Raw genomic sequence first — 27,065 nt, 5'->3', positions numbered from 1 at the left:
CTTTTTGTAAGTGTATGTAGTTCCAGGCTATGCTTGGATTCATTGCAGAACTGAAAACTTGCTTTTTCCAGCAAATAGTCCTGCAAAGTCATACTGAAACCAAAAAATACTGTGTACTTTGGCAGAGGTATTACCAGCCATAAAGATCTGGCAACTGCAGCCTGTGTAACAATCTTGCTAATTGTATTTAAATTGGAGTGGATCAACCCTTCTAACACTGAATAAAGAACTTTATTTTTTCCCAAGGAGAAAAGCAGATAGGAGGCTGGATGTATATAGGTGAGCAGGGTTTTAACAAGTGTTTCTGCAATGAGGTTTGACACCAGGTTAACTATTCCCATTTGCTATGTGGGTGCAAGTTATTAGATTGCATGAAGTAAAAGATGGTCTAAAGTTAAAGCTCTGTAGTAACCCCATAATAATTCATGTGCAAACACAATTTAAAGGTCTGGTTTTACTCCATAATCATTCATATATAAACAGTTTTATGTGAGAATAGTTGCTTTTCTTCTTTAACTTTTCCCACGTCCCTGGAATATTAAGCTAGCTCATGAAAAACAAAGTCCTCTTGTATATATGAATATATAATGGTATATATAAGAAAGGGTTGGTACTACTTTAACTTCCTGCTTTTCTACTGACTGGTGGCAGCACATCAAATATCCTGCAGAAATGCAATTAGAAAAATGTCTTAAGATCTAAGGAACTACTGAGTTACAGTGTCTGGCAACAAAGTGGGTCACTAAAGGTCAGCAAACATTCCTTCTGTAAAACTAAGGGTCCCAGCTTATTTTTAAGATCACCTCCTCATGTTGGGCTGGCTTTCTTAGTGGGAGTATAAGGCATATTTTGATAATACAGAAACCTGAGATGACTTAAAGATTAATAGTGTTATTCTTCATAGCAAATTTACCTCAAATAGAAGAATTGTACATAATTTAGTACACAGTGTTCATGCCCAGTCAGTAGCATTATAGGTTTCATTAATTGTACAGTCCTGTTAGTACACAGCAGTATCCTTCAGTAAATTCCAGCAAAGTGAATTCTGGAATGATGATAGCACTGCCTGTGCATGGTTATAAATCCGATTTCTAGGTGTCTGGGAATTATTAATGTGGTTTAAGTGGCTTGGGTTTATATTGTCTTATTGCTTATTTGGCCTAATTTGAACATGCAAGCTTTCCCTCAGAGGGTGGTTCTCTGTGTACTGTATTATTCAAACAGTTGGCAACTTCTTAAAGGTTTAGATGTCACTTGAAGAGCTTACAAGAGTTGAAGGCTTTTAGTAAAATAATTAGGTGGAGTGTCATTTCATTTTAAATATTACTATCCCAAGGAATTTAAATAAAATGACCTTGATTTCACCCTGATGAGAGAAGGAGGGAAGTGTTTTCTTCAAAGTGTTCCTAACTAAAATACAAGACACAAACAGACATCTAAATGGTTAGACCTTTTATATACTGAATAACTCTGCCTGAAAATGGATACTGCACCTGTTATGTCACAGTGCTGTGATCAGAAGCTTATGTAATGCAAAATCTTTATTTTAAACAATTGGGAAGATTATTATGATGATAGAGAAAATTGACTGTTAATTTTATCTGTCTTAGGGAATGCATCTAGGATTCCCAGAGAGGAATCTTAGCCTATGTGTATCTCTTGAGTTACGAAAAATGCAGTTTCAGAGGGAGAACAAAGAGCACCTGGGAGCCACTGAACCTGAACCATTCACATGTGGCTTTCAAAGAAATGCTGCACCATGAACGACCAGCCATAAGATAACCTTGTACTCCTCATGGGTGAGACTGGCCAGGGGTAGGTAGCACATTGTCCTGCTCAGCCTAAGTAATAGGGAGGGCAGTTTAAGATTCCTTAATGAAATTGATTTGTGTGAATATATGCTGTACTAGAAACTTTTCTGTACTAATTTATTTTATTTTAGTATGTAAAGTAATGGTTATCCCATTAATCTGGTAGGGAGGGATTTTATCAGAGTATAAATAGAAAGTGCAGGGCCTATGAATGTGCTTACTTTTAAACAAGTAGTATATTTTTACTTAACCACAAAGTAAATACATATTTAGAGGAAGGCCACTGATACAGGATTTATTTAACTTTTAAAAAATCCCTGTCAACAGAAGGATTAATTTAGTTCTGCTTTTGAAAGAGAGGAGATATTTAATGGTGCTAACAAGAATTGTTATGTTTATTTCACAAAACGCAGTCATAGAAAACTAATGTTGCATTTTCACACACCTTTGTTGAAATCTATTTTACCCATATTACCATGTATTAGATGAATAGTGCATTAAATAACCTATCAATTGGAAAAAAGTGAACCAGAGAGAGTATGTTTTGTTTTTTTTTTACTGACCTGCAAAAGATTGGATTTTTCTTGTGGGATGCGCAACTTCAAATTCAGGATTTCAGATGATAGTTGAAAAGTAGATGTAGACTGAGAACAATAGTTTAGAATTAAAAAATAAAAAAGATAACATTTGTTAATCTTTCACATATTAAAGAAACTCTTCATGAGTAGAAAAACAGAATGGAATTAAGTCCTTCTGAACCAGCTGCAAAGTAAATGCATGAAATTATTTACCATATATTTTATGTCCAGTATAGTTTAAATACTTCCATGCAAATATGTACAGCCTGAAACTATTCTTTGCTGTATTTAGTACTCCTATAACAGTCTTAAAATGTCAGATTTTTTTTAATGTTGTACTTCTCAATGGAAATCTGTTCCATTTGCAAAGGCAAGTAGACTTTCTACACGGAAGACTTTGTTAACAGTTTTCATATGCCTTAATATTTGAATTGACTCACTTAGATACACAGTTTTGCTTACCTAGTTAAGTAAAATGCTGACAGTGTTGTAAATCATACCTTGAAATGGGGCCACTACCACCTGCCAGCCTTTGCTATAGCCTTTAATACAGAAACACTTTCAGAGGGACAAACGGACAATGGTGATCAACAAAGTTAATTTAACTTCCATAAAAATTAGAATTCTTAAACATCAAGTCAGCAAGATTAGTTTCACTTCTCTTCCTGGTGGTTTTTCACTCCAACTTAGTACTGTCAGAGTTAGTAGTTTTTTTCTTTTTCAGCTTTTTGCAGCCTGAAAAATTAGCTGAGTGGCCACTGAGCAACCAACTAAAATCTGCTTCTGGACAACAGTCTGATTTGGTTGATTTGGTAAAACGTTTACTTCTCAGATGCTCCAAACTTTTGTTGAGAACAAAATTGAGTTCTTGAGATTGCAAAGGTGGTCTGGAAGATATTAAATCTACATAAACAACGGAAGGAACTCTGAGGTGCTTAGATCCTATGATAATGCAGGCAATATGAAATACTTGACCTGCGCAGTGGTACCAAACCAAGCCTGAAGAGAGCCTAAAACAATGGCTTGAAGCTGTTCCTGCTCATTTGAAAGAGATGTTAACTTTGAAGCTGAGGGAGAATGCTGCCAGCACTGTTAGTTACTTCACTGCCAAGAGAGGTGAATTATCATGCTAGGACAATGTATTCTTCACGCTTCCTCATTTAGCAATAGGATCAAAACAAATTCCGAGTTTGAGGTCAGAATAAAAATTATCTTAAGATGTTCTTCAACTTAATATCCATGGGCAGGACTAATTTCACCAAATTTTAGGTGTTTAGAGTTCTCACTTGTACATCTAAGCTAGTCATCTGGGCTCCTTCACCATCACTCGTAAATGTTAATGTTTGAAGTAATTTGCACCCCTTTTCCCACCTACCAACACTACATAGATGACATCCCTGATCAGATGTTCACAATGGAGATAGTGACGAGGTGGGCTAGAGAAATCCTGCACTAAAAGTCTGCCATCAAAAATTTATCTTTGTGCAGCTGGGGATTGGCAAGGGTAGAGGGCTTTGATTGGTAGTGACTGCCATTTTCTTTCATTTGCTCACCTTTAATAGTAGCAGTTATGTGTCAACCACATTCCAGACAACAATCAAGTCAAGTCCCATCCACTCTTCACTGAATGATAAACTGAACCTGAGTTTAATTCTGTAAAGGAGCCAGACCTGAGCCATAAGGCAAACTTAAAAAAGGAAGATGTTAAATCTGGAATTGGTATTTTAAATAAATGCAGAAGTGGGAACTGGATGTGTTGCTTTTCCTGAGCTTCACCACTTAGACATTTAGTCTACTTTGTTTCCCTTTCTCATACTGGTTGCAATTAGGAAGGATCCTATATCTTGACAACTAATAGCCGTCTAGAAAATTTCTACTGTAGGTATTACCAAATTTAGACACTTTGAACAGTCCCCTCAGTAAACAAGTAAAATCTGTGGGTTTTGCCTTTGAAAATGTGACTCATCTGCTCAGCAGTCAGATGCAGCCCTGGTAGCTCACACGACTCAGCTGGAGCCCAGTCTGAAACATCAGTAGAACATCCTGTCTGGCTGAGAGAGGCATAAACACTGCTCACTGAATAGCATTTAATCAAATGTTGATCTTCATGCAGTTGGCGATACCATATGCTTTTGTGTTTTAATGGTTATCCTGTTTATCTCATCTTTCTGACCTAAGTCCAAATCCTTCTCCTGAATAGGTGTCTTAATAATACTAGCTGAAAATTAAAGAACAGAAAGGCTTAATCATTAATATCATGCACTAGTCTAACTGGCGACAAGATTTTATATTAGCCTCATGTCCTCTCTGCACAGTTCCTTTCTTTCTTGGATTTGCTTCTACTGTACTTGTTGAAAATTTGTGGCAAAGTTAGGCATCTTGCTGAAGACCTATTTTTTTTTTCTGGATGATGTAGGCATACTGTTTTCATTGATTACAGCACAAATTCTAATCAGATCAACAGAAGAAGGAAGAATTAATCTCTCTGAACATGTACTCTTCAGGCTTGACATTCTGTGCACTTTTGTGGAATACTACATGATTTTGAAAAGCTTTAAAAATAAAATGGTTTATGGAAAAGCTGTCTTGGTGTGTCACCAACAGCATGCTTCAACAATATAGCTAATTTTTTTTTAAGCCATAGGTAATTGAAATATTCTTTATGGTCAAAGAAAATGCTGCCTGTGAAAGCTACTGAAGTCTTGGTCTATTTTCAATAGCTTGTGAGAAAGGGAGTCAATGTTTAATGGGGAGCTGGCTAGAATTTCAGATAGGGTTGCAGAAGATGCCATTTCCTGGCCCCTGGGGCTTTTCAAAGTCCACAAATGATAGGGCAAATTCCTCCTTTGGCATTGGTCTTTTATGTATTAATCCTAAAATAGGCACAGCCTAAGTACCACCATGGCAGATGTCTGTTGCAGAGCATTATGTCTTTTGTGTGCACAATTGCTGTTTGTTATCAGCTGTAGGGTATTAATAAAACATGTAAAATAATCACATTACCATAAACAGGAAGGAATCTTAGACAAACCCAAGGCCTTCCTCACATCACATTCTCAGCTTATCCATACTCTCTTGGTTTTTTTCCACTTTTCTCCCTTTTTTGCTGTTGGTTTTATGATTTTTTTCTTTTTGTTTATAACGACAATTTAGCTGAAACATATTAGTTATCTATATATGAGGTATATCTTCTATATCTATGTAACCTCTTTATTTTCACTGTTTTACGGTGATTATCTCCTGCTCATCTTCCTTCTTTTTCCTTTTTAACTGTTTTTCTTGTGAACATATAGGGCTCAAACATACAGAGCCACAAAGGTAGCTCTCCTTTTATATAATTTTCCAGAATTAGTATTATTTTTTTCAAATAATACTTCTAAAATTCTTTGATAGCAATAATCTAAACAACAGTGCTTTTATTGTGAATCTTTGGGGTTACAAAAAACCAGAAATCAAAAACTTCAGAAATCAAACTGCAGTCAAACCTGCCCATATTCTGTTTGCAAAGTACATCTTCTATGGAATATCTGACTATGAAGAGCGAGATTTTATTGTTCTTGTTCTTGGGAACTACTAGGGAAATAGCTGAGATCTCAAGAGACCTCTCTCAAAAAGGAAGAGGCTTAGCTATTGAGAGGAGCAGAATGTACCAAAGAGGTACAAAGTTTCTCTAGATACCTACTTAAGGTCTGTAAAGGAAGACTTCACAAGCTTAAACTTTTTAATATATAAATATGACATATTTTTTTAGTTTAGCTAAACAGTAATAGGACAATAAGGTACAGAACATTGAAGAAGCATTCAAAATAGTTATAGGCATCACATTTACAAAAAATGTATGTTCTGGAAAATCTGATTTTCTGACTATGCATTCCCAAATGTGAGGAGAAAGGGAAAATAATTTGTTCATACTAATCGGGGTATAAGAAACTTAATGACTGGAAAATAGAATCTATTTTAAAAAATGCACCAAAGAGGAAGCTGCACACAATATATTCATAATGGGTTTTCTTAAAGACACACCCTTTATCTTAAAAAGTGGGGGAGTCATATTAGTGTTTATAGGAAACACGCAAATGAAACTGCAGTACATAAATATTACCTTGAAAAAATACACAGAGAAGGAATTAAGTCTTGAGCTTAACTGAACACTGTCCAAAACGGAAAAAATACGTGGCAGTTCCCTCAAGCTGATTTGACTTTCCATCATGCACTTCACAGGCTCCCATTCAGGACTCCCATCTGAGGAGTCTCACTAAGAGTTAGAAACTTATCTAAGAATTTGTGGAGCCACGACCCCTTGGATCAGTCACATTAAGGGCCAATCTTGGATTTTACCCTTGTTTCTTTCTATGCAACTGAAAGTTTAATTAAGTTAATCGTTGCTGGCACACATAAGAAAGATAGAATCTGAAACTAAAAAAGCTTTGTTTGCTCTGTCATAACTGTTCAAAAAATTGAACAGTTCAAACTGTTCAAAAAATTGTGGTGGAGGAAGCTTTAATTATTTTAAGAAAGCTCAACAGATTTAGAAAACAGCTTCTGGACAAAGACTTGTTGGAGAATGTGAACGGTTAACTTTTGCACGTTAAATTGCTTATGAAACATTTTGAGCATAGTTAAGCTTATCATAGGCTTGGGGTTTTAATAAGCATCCAGACTTGTTCCTTGGGGGGAACAGATGTGTTTTTCAGTGGTCGGCCAAATAGTCTCTCTTTGCTTTGACAATCATTATGTATTTCATGGAACTGTATTGTGTTTCGTTGCTGGGCTTTTATTTTTTTCTGAATTCCACTGCTGTATCTTTATGTGTAATATTTTTATGTTTAACTCAGAAGGGCACGAGTAACAAGACAGTGAATGTGCAGCAAGATTAGTGCACCTATAAAATGCACTCCATTATAATCACAAATGCATTCAAGATCGTTGTATGGTTTTCTTTCTTTAGCTACTACTACTTTTCATGTGGAAAGCAATGTGTACTGAGCCAGAAGACACGTTCTTAAGAAGCTGTGCTTTGTTTTGGACTAAGCTTTGTTTTTCCATGTGGCCACTGGCAGGTAAAGTGGGGAAGGTGATTCAGGGATAAAAAAGGAAGAAGAGGCTTTGGCAGGCAGGCTGGGGAGCTGGATGCCACAGTAGGCATAGCAGTAGCAGCCCAAGCTCTCAGGGAAGAAATTGGGAGGATGGTGCATAAATGCAAAAGGATGCTTTGAGCCCTCCAGATCTCACAGGGAAGGACAAAGCATTCAGATTTAATCTGCTGATTTTCTTTCAAGAAGCTCTCTGCCTCACCAACCCGAAGTGCTCAAAACGTACGTAGCTGCCAAACAGCAGAACAGATGCGCGTCTGCAAGCTTGGAAGCAGGATCATGAATCCAAAACTTGTCATTTAACACTCCTGACCTGTGCTTTTCCTATCCTCTCATTTCCCTGGCTGTGGGGAGGAAAGGTCAAGACTTGATGCCTCTGTGCAAATGGGAAACATGTCAAGAGCTGTGCAGAAGCAAGCACCTTCTCTTCCTTTCTTAAAAAGGAGCAAAGACAACTGGGCAGCAGTAGTTCGCGCACGGTGTCCCCTGGCACAGGGTGTCCCGAGAGGAGGTGGACAGCTGTCCCGGAGGACAGCGGATGCCCCGAGGGCCCTGGAGCCGGGCGCCTCCGTGCCGGGGCTGGCAGCCCTTCCCGGGGCAGGAGGGTGGGCACTGGAGCTCCGCAGGGGCCGAGGGCGCTGGGCAGGGCCGGGAGCGGCTCTCCCCGCGCGTGTGGCTGCGAGGGTGCGCGTGTGCGCCGGAGGGTGCGCGTTTTGGGGCGGCTTCTCCTTATCTCCTTGTTGTTTGCAAACGGCCGGGGCGGGAGTTTCAGACTTTTCCCCCTGGCCCAGCTGGGGCGGGACACCGCTGGGCGCAGCTGCCCTGCCTCGCGGGGAGCGGGCAGGGCCCGGGAGCGGGGCCAGGGGCTTGTTTACCGCTCTGCCGTACCTGTGTGCAGGCTCGGGGCGCTCGCCCGCCTCCCGCCCCTTCTCGGCGGCCGTTAACCGCTGACTTCCAGCCTCGCCCTCCGCTTCCCCGCTCCCCCTCCCCGGGCGGCCGCCGCACCGTGCGCTCGCCGCCGCCGCCACGGCGCGGTCCCGCCCCGCTCCACCCCCTCCACCGGAGAGCCAGAGCGGCGGGCGAGGTGGGGGGGGGGCCCGGAGAGGAGCGTGGCTTCGCCTGCTTTTCCCCGGCCCCCCTCCCTCCCTCCTCCCCTCCCGCGGCCAATCGGCGCGGAGGGAAGAGCTCTTGTCGCTGACGCCCCCGAGGGAGCCCCCCCTTTTAAAATAAAGCGGCGGCGGCGGCGGCGCGGCGGGAAGAGGGGGGTGTGTGCTGGCCTCGCTCGGTCCCGCACACCGGCGGGCGGACAGATAAACAGACAGCGAGCGCCGCAGGATGCCCGCAGCCCCCGCGGCCAGGGGCTGAAGCGAGCGGGGGACGAGAGGTCGCGAGGAGAAGGAAAAGGAAGGCGGGAGCGGCGCGCCTGGAGGGTCTCACGCCCGCTCCGCGGATGGCGCCGGTGAGCGAGCAGCTGGAGCCGCAGGGCGCGAGGGCAGACCCCGCCGCCGCGACCCCCCTGCCCGGCCCGCCAGCAGGCGAGGAGCCGCGGCGGGAGAACGGCGGCGAGTGGCGCCCCGGGAGCGGCGAGAGCGGGGCCCAGCCCCCTGCGGCCCCGGCGGAGGAGGGCCCCGGCAGCCCGGGCTGTCCCGGGAGCGCTGCGGCGCCGGAGCCCCCCGAGGGCGGCTGGGGCTGGGTGGTGATGCTGGCCGCCATGTGGTGCAACGGCGCCGTCTTCGGCATTCAGAACTCGTGCGGGGTCCTCTTCGTCTCCATGCTCCGGCTCTTCGGCAGCAGCGACGACAAGCAGCTGGTCTTCAAAACAGGTGAGGGGCGGCCGGAAAAGGGCTCGGGGCGGCTTCCAGCCCGCTCCGCCTCGGGCCTTCCCCGCCTGCAGCCCGGGCGCAGGACGTGTCCCGGGGTCCCGGCCCGGGGCCTCTCGCTGCCGGCAGTGTCCGAGCCCCGGGGGCCGCAGGAACGAGACCCCTCCGGAGGGTCGGGCCGGGCCGGAGCCTGCTGGGGCACTCGGGAATACCCGAGGGGAAAGGCCGCTGTCCCGGCAGGGGTGCGCCCTCACAGCCCTGCCCCTGGCAGCACCTCCGGGGTGTCGGGGGAGAAGCTGCGGGAGAGGAGCAGGTGTGCTCCCGCTTCTTCCACCGCTGCATCTTTAGGCATCTGCTGTTGTGCGTTATGGGTTACAATGCACACTTCTGGTCGCAGAAACTCTTATTGCCCTGCCCCCGTTAGCCTAAGGTTAGCCTAAATCAAGATCAATTAAGAGTGGGTTATAGTGACACTTAAAATGGGTCGAGAATGGGTTTGACAGTTTCCAAACCCGGCATTTTGAAGTGCAGATTTGCTGCTGCAACCAGTGTCATGCAACTCACCAGTGACGTTAATGATATTTACTAAACTTTAAAGACATTACCAGCCCTCTCACATGTTACTGATCTAAAGCACTTTAGGCACTAAGTGTCAATTAGTTAAGAGGTGAGCGTGCATTCTGTTTTATTTTATGTAAGTTTTCTGTGGAAAGTGTCTTGTGCTCTGACTTTGTAAGTTGAGGAAATGCAGTTTTTGGCCCCTGGCATAACAACAATTGAAATTAAGGGGCAGAATGAAAATTATATTTTATTATAGTAAATAATAAAGTTGACTTGCGTAAACGATAGCTTCGTGTTAAATTATTAAAATGAAATACTGAAAAATAAACACTGTCTTTTATGGTTTTGTTAATTTCTTTAAAAAATGTCTAGCCTTAGAGACTTGTAAGCCATCTAGAAAAATTTTCCAGTATAGAGTGAGTGTTATAGACCTTTTGAAATTTATGTCTTCCTTAATACTTGCATAGGTGGGCCTAAAGTTAAAATGTTAAAAAGTTAATTTTCCTCCTGCAGCTTAATAACTATTATTGTCTGAGGTAGAAAATCAGGGCAGGTGTTTAGACTAAAGTAGGAAAGCTGAAAAGCTGTGGTGGTGCATTAAGTGATGTCCTCTCCAGCATTTAAACAGCTTGCAGTGATGTACAAGGTGTATTCCCCAGTGTTCTTGAGCTAGGAAGATGGGAAGCTACGTTTGCACGTCAGGCTGGGCAGTGCCTGTTTCTCAGAAGGGAAATGCACATCCAGAAGTAGGTGCCTAGGCTCCTTAGCCTGCACAGGAGAGGAATGAGATTCAGAGAATGTGCTGTGAACATTTGCATGCTGCCCTGGGAGCTCCTGGCCAGTCAGAATTGCATGAGCAAATGGGTGGCTGATACTCTGCCTGCTCATTGTAGGGAAGTGTAAAAATTGCTTTTTCCGAGTATCTGTTCGGTAGTAACAATTTCTTAAAAATTGTCTTGTACTGAAAAAATAAAAACGGTCTTTAGGTGCTAGTGCAGTAGTCAAAATAATCAACAAGAGAAAATTTCAGCCTATCTCCTGCCTTCCAGAAGGGTAATTGCATCACTGATGTCTAAGTGAGGCGAGATTGTGGGTGTGCTTCACTCCTGTTTTTGAAGATTTGCCCAATTGCAGAAAACAGAGGGGGATGGGGGGGTGGGGGTTTGGAACCTGGCTTTAGAGCCAACGTTTGCATCCTGCGTAGAAGAGCAGGAAGAGTTCTGAGTCCTGGATATAACCAGCACCTCCTGTATTGCTTTTTAAGTGATGTGAGGGGGAAAAAATAGTTACAGCTGCACTTTGCTTTGTCAGATGTACTGGTTTGAGTAATGCAGAAGGCACTAATTCTGCTTTTTTTTTTTTTTTTTTTTTTTTATTCCGAATGGGTTCAAACTGGGGGAAATGCTGCAAGATAGCTGCCTTCCCTAGATGACTTGTGTGCATGTGAAGGAGGACGGCAAATACATGGAGTCTCCTGTAAAAAAAAAGCACAGCAGATAAAAAACATTCCTTTCCTTTCCCTTCCTGAAAGTACCTTGATGAGTTGGGGTACTGGAAGGCAAAAGTCACTTATGATTTTAGTGTTAGAGAAAAGTCTAGCCTGATCATTCCCATGGTATTGATTCAAATACTTAATCTGCGGACTCTCTTGTGTTTGGACTGATTGCAACTCAAACCTGGCAGTGGTAACTGAGTTAGTCAAGTTTAATGAATTGGAAAACTGGAATTTGTAATGAAAGTTTTCTTGCTGTGGGGCTTTGCTTTGGAAAGCAAAGTTTAATAGTCTAATCCTTCTGGAAAAAAATATTCCTCTAATATCTGAAATGCTGCTTTTTTGAGAGGCACGAGTATTCCATGTAATTTCTTTAAGGACCACAGGTGTCTGTGGAATTTTGCAGTCGATCCACAGCACAGAAGAATTCAGGTCTGTTAGTTGTTTGGGTTTTTTTGGTTTGTTTTTAGTTTGGTTTTTTTTTTTTTTTTTTTTACTACAGATTGCTTAGCTGTTGCCAAGAGCACGTGTGTTGCCAGAGGTTTTTGTGTGCCTGCTCTTTTGAGACCAGTCAGTAGTCATCTCTTGCCTGGTGTTTTTCCTGAAAAGAGGAATTAAGTAGGTTATGATAAAAGCTGCTTTTGGTATCTCTTAATAACATAGTGTAATATCTTAAAAGTCAAAATGCAAGGCAAAATGGGAGGGCATTACATATCATAGGCTATGCTAATTTTGTTAGTGTTAGTAGATGGGTGGGTGTTTTTCAGTGTGAAAGGCAAAAAGGGAGGAGGCAGGATGGAGGAAGATGTAGTCAAGAAGTGACTCTGCCTTGCAGATGGGGAGTGGAAGAAACCAGAAGTATGAGCAGGGCAGTTTACAGCATGCAGCATCAGCACTGGATAAATAAGTTAAAGAAGTATTATTAACATTGTTGCTGGATTTAGGAGTATTAATGGAAAAAACTTGTGGGTCATAGAGGGTTCAAAAATTCCTTCAAGGGACACCTTTTTATGAAAAAAATTTGAATGTAACTAGTACACAGTATTTTGGTATTTATATTAGCAAAAATCAAATTTCTTTGCTTATGTAGTGCACTATATAAGCAATTCCATTGTTTCCTTGCGTAGCCATTTTTTGTTCAAAAAGTACTTGATTCACAACTCCAGAAGAGGAAAGGCCCCTGGTGTAAGTAAGTATAAAACTTCTAGAAAGCTGTGCCTGAAGTCTCAGAAAACTACTCTGTTCATTGTTTATAGTTCATTGTGTTTGAGAAACAAGTTGGGTGGAAAAAACCAATGGCAATGAAGTGCAGGAGGCTCGTGGTCCTTGGAAATAGGGCAGACCTAGCTGGCCTCTAGTGTTTAAATGCAATTGTAGTCTGGTCACCCTTGAAGGGAAAAGATTTGGTCCAGACCAGTCCAGGGTCTGACAGGAAGAGCACTTGGTTCCTTTCCCTATTGGAGTTGTCACATGGGGATGAGGGGCACTGAGCCAGTCCTGTTGTTATCTCAGATATTTGTGTGAGCCCCATCTACTCCTGTGTTTTGCTCTCTTGACAGTTGCCTCTGTTGTATAGGTTTTTATGTGCATATGTACCCATACTTGTTTTCAAAAGGCAAATAAATGCTATGATTCTAATGGTAACAGAGATAAAAATTGTAGGCTTCATTAAAAAAAAGATAAAATTACCAGTTCCACTACTTTAATTGCTTCTATGTTTTGCAATGTTTGTAGTTGTTCTATGATTTGAAGTGCTGGTTCTGTAACTCCACTGGATTTTTCTCTCATGTGCAAGTATTGAATATACCTGTGAGTACAGGTATCACCTGCACAGGGAACATGTACTGCTGTTAGAGTTCTGCATCTATGTGTTTGCTTTGTTATCCAGTGTTCCTGGAAAACACCCCCTCACCTTGCCTGGACTGGTTATCTGTGTGCTTTTATGCCTCTGGGCTTGGCTCTCTTAGGTGCAGCCTTTGGTGACATATCTGCATATCAGCATGATTGATTGGCTGCCTCAGCACTGTTGGCACCATCACAGCTCTTGGCCCTGGGTTGCTGAGAGTTTGATAGGGCAGGGAGGAGAATTCTGATTTTACTTTCACATTCAGGCTGTAATTCAGATACTGAGGAGATAATTTTGAATGACTACAAAGATCTACAAGAGATAATTTCACAGGAGAGTTTGAAGTTTTCCTTTACTCTTTTCTACAATCTTTTGATATCTTCCTGAGTTTCCCTCCAGAGATAAAGACCATCAGCAATTTTGGTATAATTCAAGTCCTGTTGTGTCCTTCAGAACCACACTTATGTTTCTAAATCTATGGGCTGCTGTATCCAGTAAACTGGGAACCTTGGCAGGCTGGACCTGTGTCACGTGGCTTATGAGAAAGCAACTGACTTTTCTTTTTAAGAAGTAGTAAGTCAAATTTGGAACACAGAAGTTATCAGAGTACACAAGTATAATTTGTGTGAGGTACAAGGAAGTGTATAACTGCATAACAGCTTGGTCAATAAGGGTTACATTGGAGTGGAGGATGTAGTTCCCCAAAAACCTGGACTTCAGTATTGAACATGGCTACACAAGGAAACAATGGAATTGCTTATATAGTGCACATGATTATCAGTGCTGCTGTAGTCTACTTTCCTTCTCATGTTTGCTTGGCTGCTGAAACAAGAGCAGTGAACCAACAGTGAGTTCTAACCTGAAAACTAGCCTGATATATAAATAGTGTTTAATTTTATTCAGCTGTAGTAATTTTTGTATTCCTTTGACTGGCATTGTGATTATAAATACCTATGTAAATGAAGATTCTGGAGTAGTTGGTATGATGATTGGGTCAAACTGGAAAGTTGAAGGCAATTTCTGTAGTATGCTGTTTTTGTTAAGACCAGAATGACTAATACCACTACTGTTTTTGCATGCACACATGCAATGTCTTTGTACCTTTGGAGCATTTCTCTTGTAGTCTTGTCAACTATTCTGCAGAGTGATTACTTAGGTTGTATTCTTGTGAGTTTTTTTTTCCCTTATATAAAATTTCACATTGGTTAGGTTCTTCCTGTTCCAACTGCAGGTTAACTTGCAACAAACAACTTTGTTAGGGAGAATAATCTTTCTAATATGCCTGAAAGCTAGTTTCCAGTTAATTTTTGTGGTTTTCTTTGGGGGCAGTACTTGAATTTCATAGTGATGAAACATCCCTCTAGAATTCTAAAGATGATTGGGAATTGTCACTGCTCTGCATTAAATCCACGTGCCTCAAGTTATGAACTCTGGTATGCTGCCTGTCAGACAAAACTATATCCTCTAAAATATCCTTCATGCAAATCCACTGAAATACTAAGTTTTACTGTGCTCTACTCATGACAGTTTTGTTGCATGTGAAATACATTTCATACTCCCAATGTTATTTCTTTGTCAATATCTCTGTTGCTCTAACTCTCTGTAATGTAGAGAAGAAAGGTACTGTGTCATTTTACAAAATGAGGCCTTGCTGTTTTCTGGCATGAGTGATGCACTCTAATGACATTGTGCTGTCGATTTTGCATTATTTACATAACATAATGTTTTTCTTGCTGCTTATTATTAGTACCTGCAGTCAGTGAAGCTTAGTTCACTTTGAAGTTTTCCAATGTGCATTACTCCTTGCTCTTCAACTTTGTTTTGTTTAATTGGTCCCTGTAGTCTGTTCAATGCCATCTTACTCATCTGTTTTTTGGCTGCCATTCTTTGAGGTTTCTCAGATCCCTTCCTCATTTTTGAGTTGCCTTAAATAAGTGCTGTTTAAAGGGGAAGTTAGCAAAGTCTGTAACCTTTTTCTTAGATTTAGCAAGTTGTACCCATGCTTAGTGTTTGCCTATCCGTAAACATGTTTTCGTCTTTCAACGCAGTCTGCTTGCCTCTGGACACTTTCCATTTCCTGATAATGTTCAGTTTCTTTTATCATGATTTCTTTAGCCTCCTGAAAGGAGTGTTATTGAAGGCCATCTTGAAGTCTAAATATTATTGAGTTACTAGTCTTGAATGAAGCATTGTTCTTAAACTATGATAGCATAATATGTATATATGTCTATTTACTCTTAGCCAGTCTGAGTTAATTAGAGATAATAACAAACTCTAGCCTCCACTTGGAGCAATGTCTACTAGAGCAGGCATCTAATGACCTTGCCCAGTTGGGTTTTGATCCAAGGATGGAGACTCCACAGCCTCCAAAGTGCCAGTGTTTGGCTACTGTGAGCAAAGAAGATTTTTCTTACCTTTAAATGGAATTTTCTCTATTTCAATTTGTGTCCATTGTCTCTTGCTTCTCGTCAGAACACCACTGAGAAGTCTGGCTCATTCTCTTCGCATCCTCTCATGGGGTATTTGTGCATGCTGAGATTGCCCCCTGCAGCCCTTCCTGCTTGAACCTAACCAGCCCCATATCTCTGCATCCCCTTGCTGGTTTCACAGTAGTAATCAGACTGCCTGCTCCTGCCTCCTTCCAGGCTTTTGACACTTGAAGGTCTCAGAGAAGATGAAGTCAATCCCTTGTCGCCTCCAGTGTCGTGCTTTGTGCTGACCCCCTCCCCCCTTTCCCTCACCTGGTGACATAAATACTGGTAAATAAAATACTGGTGCAGTAAATACTGCACCAGCACACACCTCCTCAAGTGTCTGCGTGCCTGCTGCCTGCCACATTCTTTTAATAGAATTCTCCACACCAAAGATCATGCTTTGAAATGAGAAAAATGTTCAGAAAATTCTAACTTTTATTGCTGTGTATTGCTAAGGAAAACAAGGATTTTCAATAAGCATCTATAATGCTCAGCAAATAATTACCCAATTTGAAGTTGCTTCTGCTCTGTGAATTTCAGGGAAGGAGATGTGGTGATTACTTGCATCCAGGCTAATGTAGCACTGATAATATAACTGTCTGGTTTTAAAATAGTCTTTGTGTGAAGGAATGATATAGCTTCTTTCTTATGTCCTCCACACACTTTTTTTTATTCTTTAATTTTGTGAACAAACCATGCAGCCTTAGACCACTGCAGTTCAACCTTCAGCAAATATGTACAGAAAGTACAAGATCACAAGGGAATGTTTTCTCAGAATTATCCTATCTGTTTGCATTTCAGAAATATAATTTATTACAATAGCAGCAGCTCTGTTTTGGATATTGCCTTTAATTTTTGTGGGAACTGGATAGGAATGGCTGGTTCTAATAGCTAAATTAATAGCAGCCCTTTAGTAAGGATGGGACCAATTTAAAAATGATCAGTGCTAGTTTGTTCCCACACACAGGAAGGGATAACTGGGATTTTGATTGCAGTCTCTGTTATCAGCAGCATGTCTATAATCCCATGGAACATGGTGTCACTTACACGGTAGGGACTTGTACTTAGACTGGAAGTTGTAAAGTAATTTCCTTGCTGCCTTTTTTCTGAGTAAGCACAAATAGTGCAATCTTTGGCTGTTTATCTTCTGGAGTGTGTTTTATTCAGCAGAGCTGTACTCTATGTATATCTTCCAAGTGCCAAATATGTTTTTTTCTTCTTTTGCATTTTTAAGAACATAGATTGGAGGAATAATAAGTAATTCAAAACACGTTAATTATTAATTTAATTTTCTTAGTCTCTAGCTGTTTTCCTCTGGGAAATGATTTGTAAAACATGCAGTGAAGATTGTCTTCTGACTCCTAAACTGTGTTTTAGCAATTTTTTTCAAGATGCTTCAATAAAAACATTGCAAGTAGAAAATGCGTTGTGTAAATAAAATAAGTCTTCCTACTTCATTGTAAAGAAATATATTGATATTGGTACCATGTAATTTTAGCTGTATTTTATCAGTGCTGGGGCTGAGCAAGGATAAAACACTATGATATAATGTTCTAAATAAACTGTGACCTTCAAGCTTTTGCAGTCTAAAATGAATGAACAGTCCTTTCTTTTGGAGCAAAACACTGCTTTCTTAGTGGCAAGTTCATTATATGAAACCGTATGGAACAGTGTTCTTGTGTACCAGGTAGGAAAGTTTGTTTTGAAGAAAGAAAAACCAAAAAAACCCACTTTATTTAACTACAACATCAAAAGAGATTGTTCTAATTAGTGATGTCCTAGTTTTAGCACTTCCTATATTGCATTGAAAGCTTAAGAGTCGAAGAATTCAAGAGGAAAAGCACAGGTTAGTATTCATTACCAAGTGATCCCGAGTGAGTTGAGGTGTTGGAGGTGGGCTGTATCTTTGGGGACTTTTGTCTGTGTTGTCTCTGGTGTCAGCACTCTAAACCTGCCTGTTGTCCTTGGGCTGCTTTCTGTGCCTTTGCCTTGAGTGGTTTCTGTACCCAGGTGTGTACCAGCCATGTGTCTCTTAGGGAGCTGCTCAGTCTGCTCTAGATTAGAGTCTGAGTGGCAGCAAAGCCACCTACAGTGAGCAGTTGGGCAGCAAGGGCATGGGTGTAAAACAAACGGGTTAGCATGCTCCAAGGAGGCTGTAGCTCTTTTCCAAAGAGTTGGAAGCACTAAGTGTGCTTGGGGTAGGCAGCCAGGGCTGTCTAGGACAGTAACTTGATCCTGTGTTGTAACTGAAGGTGCTGGGGTTGGAACAATCTCAATGGGTTCCACTGGTCACACTGAGCCTGTTTGTTGTCAGTGTGCTCCAGTTTGGTGCATACTGTAGTAGTTTCAAAGTGGTTGGAATTGGCTGATGAGATCTGCTTCTATACAGGGCTGCTTGTTTTTATGAGAGGAAGGAAGGTGTGGTAGCAGTGCCTTACCTAAAGATGCTGTTAACCTCAAAGCATATGAGATTGAAATTGAGACTTGACCTGTGGTGCATATTTTGGACATGACAATGGTATGTGTCATGGTTCAGAGCAACAGCCTTATCAGAAAGTTGATTTAGTATGGCTAGATAATATTTTTTTGAATCTTGAGTGTACTATTTATATGATGACTTTTGGATTCTCTTTCAATTTATCTCTAAAAATACTGCCTGTGGCCCTTGAGTTCATTGGATTAAGTTGTCATGTGTGTGACAAAACTGAAGGTAATGTACTTTAGAGAAAGCCTTTATGATCTTGGCACACAAAAGGGAATTTGAAGTTGCCCTTTGTTCTTTTATAACTTCAAGTAATTTCTTACCTTTGAAATATTTATTTAGCTTAGGCTCTTCAAAACCCAGCATTGCATTCCAGACTTGAAAGAAATTAGAACTCTCAGCTTATAATTTCTGCCACAGCTGGGTACTGGCAGTGATCTAGAAAATTAAATCAACACTAGGACATTTTCTGGAAGCTTAAATGTGCAAACCTGGGATATGTTTTCTAATCCTATCAGAGTAACCCCGTTTGTTACAAATTGAAGCATGAAGCATTATCAGCTTTTTACACCTCTGTACATATAAAAGTATTTTGTTCATAGTGAAGCAGTTCAATGAACATTTAGTTTGATGCAATGAAATCACTGACCCTTGGAGGTATGTGGGGGGACTGGGACAGAATTAGGTAAATTAGTGGAAAGGCTGGAGTAGAACTGCACAAAATTGGTATGGATGATGTTAGTCTTTGTATGCAGTCAGAAGTTTAGTCAGCGTGGCCCCACTTCAGTGTCCTTTTTTTTTCGCTTTTTCTGATATTAGGCAAAGAAAATAGTAAGTAGCATGCAATTTATGCAACCTCATGCTGCAGTATTGATCTTTTGTATATGTGGTTTAAGGCATTTAACTTAATGTATGTTATGCTCAGTCTCTGCATTGAGGTCTGTGCCACCAACTGTATACTGTGTTAATTACTTTTCTGTCTGAAATGTCAGTATTTCAACAGTTGTTCAAAATATTTTAAAATATTTTGTAGATAATTTAGCTGTATTTACTAAGGATAATTGTATTGGGAAAATAAAGGTCAAGAAAGGTGGATATTCTACAAACTACTCTGCTGCTTGTTCTTTGGGGTACTGTCTCTGAGCAATTGAGATTTCTTTTCTATTGATGTGGTATCCCACTTACCAGTATTCCAGGTGCATATTTTCCTGATCAGAGTAGGTAAGAGAGTTGCTATACTATAAACAGGAAACTTAAAACCCAGGTGAAAAATTTTCTCATGTCTTTAAAACTGCCTCCATCTGGACCTATGTGGTTGTTCCAGAGTTTCAGATAAAAAATGATGTGGCTTCTTAATGGGACAGCATTCCTTTAGATTTTGAGTTAAGAATCATAATGGAAAGGACAGAAACTTAGAACTTGTAGCGAATTTTTGTGTTGAAATTATGTTGTCTTCTGAAGGTGATAAATCTTAGCATTTCTCACAGCTTGCTGTTTATAGGCAGTGTGAATTCTCTGGAAACTAAGTGCCAGTTCTTTTGGGTAGAGTCTCAGCCTGAGAGATTGCTGGTCAGTGTTTATTGTACAAAAGACAGGGATAATATGAACAGCATTCTTAAAATGACAAGACACTATTTTTATCAAGACATTGCTTTAACAAAAGACGGGTAGGGCTTTGCTTCTTCATCTTTGCAGAGATCTGTAGAGCACTGCATGAACTGTTCTGGAATTCCTCATCAACACACTTACTTGGTTTTTTGAAAGAGAAGATTTTCTGTGACTAAGATACCACAACTTGGTTCCAGTGGCTTAAAACCTGGCTACTGTTTTTCTTTTGTGTGTTAAACTAAAATATGAAGTAGAGGAGGCTCAGTGGACTCTAAAAGATAATTAGGAGTGGTCATACTTAGAAATGGGTAAGAGTAAGGTGGACAAGGTGACCCCAACAGTCACCATGTGCCTGAGAGCATTGTCCAAACTCTTCTTGAGCTCTGTCAGGCTTGGTGCTGTGACCACTTCCCTGGGGAGCCTGTGCCAGTGCCCAGCCATCCTCTGGGTGAAGAAGCTTTTCCCAATATCCAACCTAACCCTCCCTGGCACAGCTTCAGGCCATTCCCTCAGGTCACCAGAGTGAAGAGATCAGTGTCTCCTTGTCCTCTTCCCCTCACCAGAAAGTTGTAGTCTGCCATGAGGTCTCTCCTCAATCTCCACCAGTATGAACAAAGTGACCTCAGTCCCTTCTCATATGGGGCTTCTCCTCTAGACTCTCCACTATCTTTGTGGCCCTCCTTTGGATGCTCTCTAACACTTTATACCCTTCTTAGGTTATTGCAAAGATGCACACAGGACTCCAGGTGAGTCTGCCCCAGTGCAGAGCAGAGTGCGGCCATCCCCTCCCTTGCCTGGCTGGCTATGCTGTGCCTGATGCACCCCAGGATATGATTTGCCTTTCAGTTTATTTGCTTTTTATGAATTTTAAATTGCATGACGGAAAAATCACAGGGGCCATGAACTAACTTTTTCTCTCAGGGTCTCCATGCCATTATTGTCAGAACTACCTCCTGTCTTGTGTGCAAAACTTATAGCTTGGGAGTGGTGAATTCATTTTAAGGTAATCTTGCCACCAAGTGTGAAAGTATAGAATGAGTTAAGTCCTTTTTTCTTGAATAAGTGGCTGAAGTGGCCAACCTTTTAGTGAAGTGTTGGGTGTAGCTTTGTGTGAAAAAAACATCAATTGAGTTGTGGGATTATCAGTTACTGATTGGGGAAGTAAATGAATGTTTAGTGGGAGGCTAAGAAGTAGTTACAGAATGGCTAAGCAGTGTTTACACAAAGATACGTGGAGTTCAGGACTAGAGTAAATGCAGAGGAAGGAAAAAGGAGCATCCACTTTTGTTAGGGCTAGTGAAGAGGAGATCAAAGGTATCTGCTTGTTTTAAAAGTGGGACATCTTGTTAAGCCACTCTCCATTGGGAATGCTGCATCCACACTGATTTGCTTGTTCATGTAAGTGCTTGTCTTCTAAACTGACTTGTACTGCTTCTGATTACAGCTATGTTCGGTTGATATTCTTGTTTGCTTTGGCAGTTACTTTTTGTCTTTAGCTACCTCTCCCTTTTTTATAAAGTAATTTCATAATTGTAAAGCACTTTCCTGTGTGTAATTGGTTTAGCTTAGAGGGTCATAACTTCTGTGAAGTTCTGTAAGTAATGAATTTCAGTGTAGTGTAAGACAAGGGTACCGCAAATATTTTGTGATAGAAGACCGTGGGCTTTTAGACCTGGTCTGTTCATATGCTTGCCTCCAATTTAAGGAGAGTTTCAAGTATTATATGTATATTTTTTGCCCTCAGTAGTTATATCTGGCCTGTTTTAAAATAATGGGTAAACTATATATAGTTGTTCCTCTCCCTTACCTTTTTTCCTGTATTTATCTGGGTCACTATGTGAGTGCTGAAGCAAATGTGATGGTTGGAGGGTTTTTAATATTCTGAAAGGCATGATATATATTGAGGTGAGACACAGTCTTCCTAAATGGCATAGGTGCCAGTCATTCAGTGATGCTTGGCATCACACTGTACCAGTAATGTGTGTTTTGCTGTCATTAGTAGTTTTTTGGGGTGTTTTTTTTTTTTTATTTAGCTTTGCTCTGCTTGTCTGTGTTTGTTGCACTGGATCACTGGGTGACATTTTCAGGCAGTGATGCAAGAGTGTTACACCTGGAGAAAACTGGCAAGGTGTGGAATTCATCTGGCAGATTATACTAGCTGGAGGTCTGTGGAGTAAATTTAGTGGTTTGTGGAGAGTTACTCAGCTGGGTAGATGCTTTTAACTTTCGGGTGGGCTGAAATTCTACAGTTAACCCAAGCTGTGCTGCCTAGATCTCCACTGCCTCTAGTGGGAGCTTTGACTCCTCACTCACACAGGCATCCTCGCTCGGGTGCTTTCACATGCAACTGGAATCCAGCTCCAGGTGTCCTGTAGAACGCCAAAAAGTGCTGTCTTACCTTATGAGTACATGGTACATCTTTGTGGACTTTGCTCTAACAGTATCTGCAATGGCACATGCACCAGTCCATGCTACTTAGAGTTCACATTTACAAACCTGGTTAGTTGGATATTTAGGGAACTATTGCTAAAGTTATCTTTCTTTTGAAGGTTTATCAGAGCCTGATAGGATCAATACGGAAAGCAATGCCCCATGGAACTCTTTGATGCTCTGATCTTGTATGTAGTCAGTAATTTAGCTCTATTTGCTGGTGGGTCTTCCATGTGATGTTAGATGATCTTTACTTCATGGCATATGGAAAACAGGCTGATGCTGACTTCGTAGCTAACACTTTTGAATGATTCTTGAAAGGTAAGTTCATTTTGTATTTGGAATGCTTAAATTCATTTCTATAACTCCCAACAGTTAGACTGTAATTATAGGTGCTGGATCCATTTCAGCTGTTTCCATATATGAGGTAGTTGTAGGCAGCTTTTCCAGGTATGTTTGAGTGGTTTCTTGATGAGCAAAGTTAGGCTACAAAGAAGAGTAAAAAAATCAGTGTGAAAACATGCAGAAAGTTGAAGTAGTTTACCAACCAGTACTGGGTAGACTTGTAAATCTTGTTCTTGGAGGCGAGATAGAGCTGCTTGGTGTGTCCTCCCCACCCTCCCACTGCCCTGTAACCTTTTTGTTTCCAGTTTTGGTCTTGGCATGGTTATAGAGCTGCTGGCAGACACAGATGCCAGCCAGTCATGTCCTGTCTCTGGGAGAGGGAATTTGTGCTGAGTCCCACATTTGGTAGAAGTTGGAAACTGCAAATCGCTTCCTCTCTGAAGCAGTGTATTGCTTCTCTGAAATTTGTCATGGCAGGACCTAATTCTTTGCCAAAGTATCTGAGAGATGCCAGTTGGTACCTGCCATTCAATTTTTTCTTAAGTGTTGGCAGGGCTAATATGCTATTTGAGGCTTCTCAAATGCGTTAATTGCATCTCAGGAGGATAACCAAATATTTGTAAATTAAATTTGGCATGATTTTTAGGAGGAAGCTGTCTAATAGATAAATAACATAACTAGGTTTTAGGTGGATATATCCAAGTACAAGTGGAATCATTCTGGTAATGTTTTTTTCTTATTCTAAGGAAACCACTTAAGAAGACCTTGCAGTAGTTAAGACTTGGAGGTATTTAGCTGCAACAAGAAATTTGTAGTTACTTTTTTGTTGGTATTAGAGATTAAATAAAACAATAGAAAAATTCAATCTGAAAGCCTAGACATTGTTAGCTGACCTCTTGATGTAAAAAAACTTGATTATAATCCCATTGGTACTCACTTTTATGTATGCTCAGTATATATTATATATGCAAATGTTTCTATTTTGTTTTTATCATTTAACTTGAACATTCTGCCTTTTTTAAGTTGGGGGGCTGTGTGTGTTTGTTTTGGTTTTTGACTGGTTTGTTTTTGTTTTGTTCTGTAATTCTCTTAGTTTCCCTTGAAATAGACCAGTTGCTATGAAAATATTTTGGAATAGCATGCTGCCTGGTTTTGACTTAAACAGGTGTAGGCAACCAGTGGCACTGCTGGGTATCTGCATGGAAATGAAGAGCCTCTTCCTTCTTTTCCTAACAGTTATTGTCTGTATATGGGCAGTATCTGGAAAGATCAGTGCTGCTCTGTTACAAAATGGCTTGAAGAATAATTTTGGTTTTTTCCTTCCTGAAATGGTTCAGATTTCTCCTTAAGAATGTTATCTAGACAATTAATCTCAAGATTTTGCTGTGCTGTTGATCTTCAGCAGCAAATTGTCAGGTCTTCTGAGTTCCTGTGTGTATCAGCTCTCGATACTTTACTGATGAGAATTGCCAAGATGAATTCTACCGTTTCTGTTTGCAGCTGTCTGCTTCTCTGAGCTCTCAAACCAGATGAGAAATGCAGGAAAATTGAAATATTCTTCTGTTATTTTGATAGTTTTACTACTCTTATTACATTTACTTTTAGATTCCTTACATTAAATGAGGTAAGATGTTCTCCACTTTTGACTGGAAAGTGGGAAATGTAGAAGTAACACTTAATCCAATTAATGTATTTTCCTGCTCTGATTCATTGTGATGACTCTGAGCATCTGGTGGTAACTGAGCATGAGCTGCTTAAAGTCACAGAAACCCAATTCCTATTATTTCTGCTCATTGAAGAGAATAAATTAATTACCAGACACTAATCTTGGGATAATTGCTTGCTGAGCAGGAGATCTTAGCTCTTAAAGAAATTAGTTTTGTAAGTTTATGGATCTGTCAGAACTAGTGAACTATTAAAAAAAGGTTAACCACAAATGAGCAGCAGCTGAGTTTTCAGTCTTTTATTCTTGACTATTGTGGCTGAACTTTGCAATATAGAAATATATGTAGTGGAAATAAATATTATTTATTCCCCTTTGTTGTAGTTTAGTCCCAGCCAAAACTGGGACACCCTTATGAGTTTTACTATTATCAACTGAAGTTTAAGCTGGAGACTGAAATTTGTCAATGTTTCTGGCAGTACAATGGTGGGAAGTATGTGCAGTAAGATACACTATGTACTGCTGATTTGAATGACCAAACCATTTTGGGTTTGAAGTGATGTTATTTTGGGTTGGTCCTCTGATTTGGACATAGATGAAGGCATGTGCTTTTTAGCTCTAGACAGTCTACCGGGTGACATTTACATCAGTTTTCCTTATTCTCCTTCTTTTGACATGACTTAGGCATGTTAGTATCCAAAATTTGTTTCTGAGTCCTTCATAACTGTGTGGCCTCATGATTTATGGTTTTAGGGTATTGGTATTTGAAAGTCATGTTGCTTTTCACTGGTGGTCCAACTGCTTTACCTTTGGAGAGCAGCATGAGGGAGGTGTTAGGAGTCATCATTCGTAATTCCTGCTCAGTGGCATTGACCTCACTGGAGTCTTCTTCTGTGTCTGGGAGCAAACATCCTCCCCCACACATATATCTGAAAATATTCAGAGCCCAAAAATACCTAGATAAGCAAGTAAGCCTCAAATACATGTAAAAATTTTCTCTGTAGAATAAAATGCCTGCTAACTAATTTTCAAAACCTTTTCTTTGCAGGATAACTAAGGAGTACTTTAAGGGCTCCTGCATCTTTGTCTTGATGGGTATTTTTAATCTCTGTAGATTGCTGGTATGGGCAGTCAATGCATTGTTTTGAGGCTATAAAAATCTCTCTTTCAAATTCCTATTCTATATCTGGTCTTTACAAATAACAGTATATAGCCATTCAGATTTTTTTATGCTGTTTATTATGATGTTTAATACATTACACTTGATCAAAACCCCACAGGGATTCTGGCAAAGTGATAACAATATCCTGGGTTACTCTGATTGGAAGTAATTGTTACATGCAATATGTTTCTGCCTGTCAGTGGGAACTGCACTTCTGTCCTATAGTCTCTATATTGCGGGATCTCTGGAACTTGCTCAGCTTAAAGAAGTAAGCTTTATTTATTCTCCTTCCATTTATTTTAACTACTGTCAAAATATCAGGATATAGCAGACTTGTCATATAAGGATGTTATTACTGATATTCTTTAGGGACAAACTGTGATCCCAGTAAGTTGTGTCTGACTTGTATTCAGAGTGGGATGGAGGCTTCAGAGCCCTCCTCCAGTCAATGTCCAGGTATCATCCACAGGTTGGTAACACTGGAAGTGTAAAAACTATGTACTGTCATAGGTACTTGCTGCAAATACACAATGTTTTATTTTGAACATACAAGAAAGAGACAGCATTTCCTTTTGCACTCAGGGACTTCTGTTTCTGAATGCAGACACATGCTTTTAGGAAAGTACAAAACCAGAATCAAACCCAGCCTACTCTTTGCAGGTTTATTTCTGCCACAGCATAGCCCCAGTACTTAAAAAAATTTGAATAAGAGCTGCACACAGTGGAAATAAATTTATTATGGGAAAACAGTCAATATTGTATGTATTTATTGTTGCAGAATTGAATTTCGATAGTGAAAATATTAGAGTAATTAGAATTAGATCTATCAAAAAAGTCTTTGAATAGATTGGTACAAAAGGTAGAAGTGTGTTATTTCAAACTTATGGGTCTTCACAAATGCAGTTGTGCAAACAAGAAAATGGCTTATTCTTGGCAATTTTTGGTGGTCAGGAGTATTGCACTATGTACAGCATATCAAATGCAGAATAAATTGAAAACAATGTTACTTTTTTCCCCACTGCTGTCTTTGAGTTTCCTGGACTACTGCTAGTAGAGACTTCCTTGATATGGTATTTCCCAACGCCTTTTTATTTCCAATTTAGAGTTAATTAGAATTGCTTTATACCTTTCTTGAGCACTTGAAGGTTGGTTTTAAACCCAGGTGGTTCAAATTCTGAATTTTATGAAGAAGTTAGCATATGCAAAAGAATCAGCACACATATTGTGCAGTCAGAACCAATAAGGCTGGAGAGACCTCAAAGCCCAAACCACCAACCCAGCACTGTTAAGTCCATCATTAAAGTCTGTCTCCAAATGCCACATCCATGTGTTTTTTGAACACTTAGAGGGATGGTGATTCCACCACCCTCCTGGGCAGCATGTTCTCAATGCCTGACCACCCTTTAGGGGAAGAAATTTTTCCTAATATGCAGTTCACAATATCCTCTCCTGGTACAACCTGAGGCCATTTCCTCTTGTCCTGTGACTTCCTGCATGGGAGAAGGGACTAACCCCTGCCTCAATACAACTTCCAGATCCTAACTTTTGAATGCAAACCAGGAACACAGCATAATAAGAAGCAGTGGGGGCTTTTATTTTGCACACAACTTATTGCATACATCCCTGGCTGTGTGATTTACTGCTGGGATTTGTGTTGCTGTGACTAATGCGTGGTTGTGTTGTGTCAGTGTGCTCACTGG

General features: G+C 40.6%; 1 protein-coding gene across 1 annotated transcript in view; it reads left to right on the top strand.

The window, feature by feature from the left end:
• Positions 1-8,886: 8,886 nt before the first annotated feature.
• The window catches only part of SLC16A10 (solute carrier family 16 member 10), a 62,524-nt gene continuing 44,345 nt past the window's right edge, over positions 8,887-27,065 (top strand). Inside the window, exon 1 of the mRNA XM_058802026.1 lies at positions 8,887-9,305. Within this exon, the coding sequence (XP_058658009.1) occupies positions 8,933-9,305 (373 nt within the window). The 5' untranslated portion in view covers positions 8,887-8,932. The remainder of the gene's footprint in view (positions 9,306-27,065) is intronic.

The sequence above is a fragment of the Ammospiza caudacuta genome, chromosome 3 (assembly GCF_027887145.1).
Source record: "Ammospiza caudacuta isolate bAmmCau1 chromosome 3, bAmmCau1.pri, whole genome shotgun sequence".
Taxonomy (NCBI): Eukaryota; Metazoa; Chordata; class Aves; order Passeriformes; family Passerellidae; genus Ammospiza; species Ammospiza caudacuta.
The sequence above is the reverse complement of the archived record's forward strand: the minus strand, read 5'-3'. Positions and strand labels throughout refer to the sequence as shown.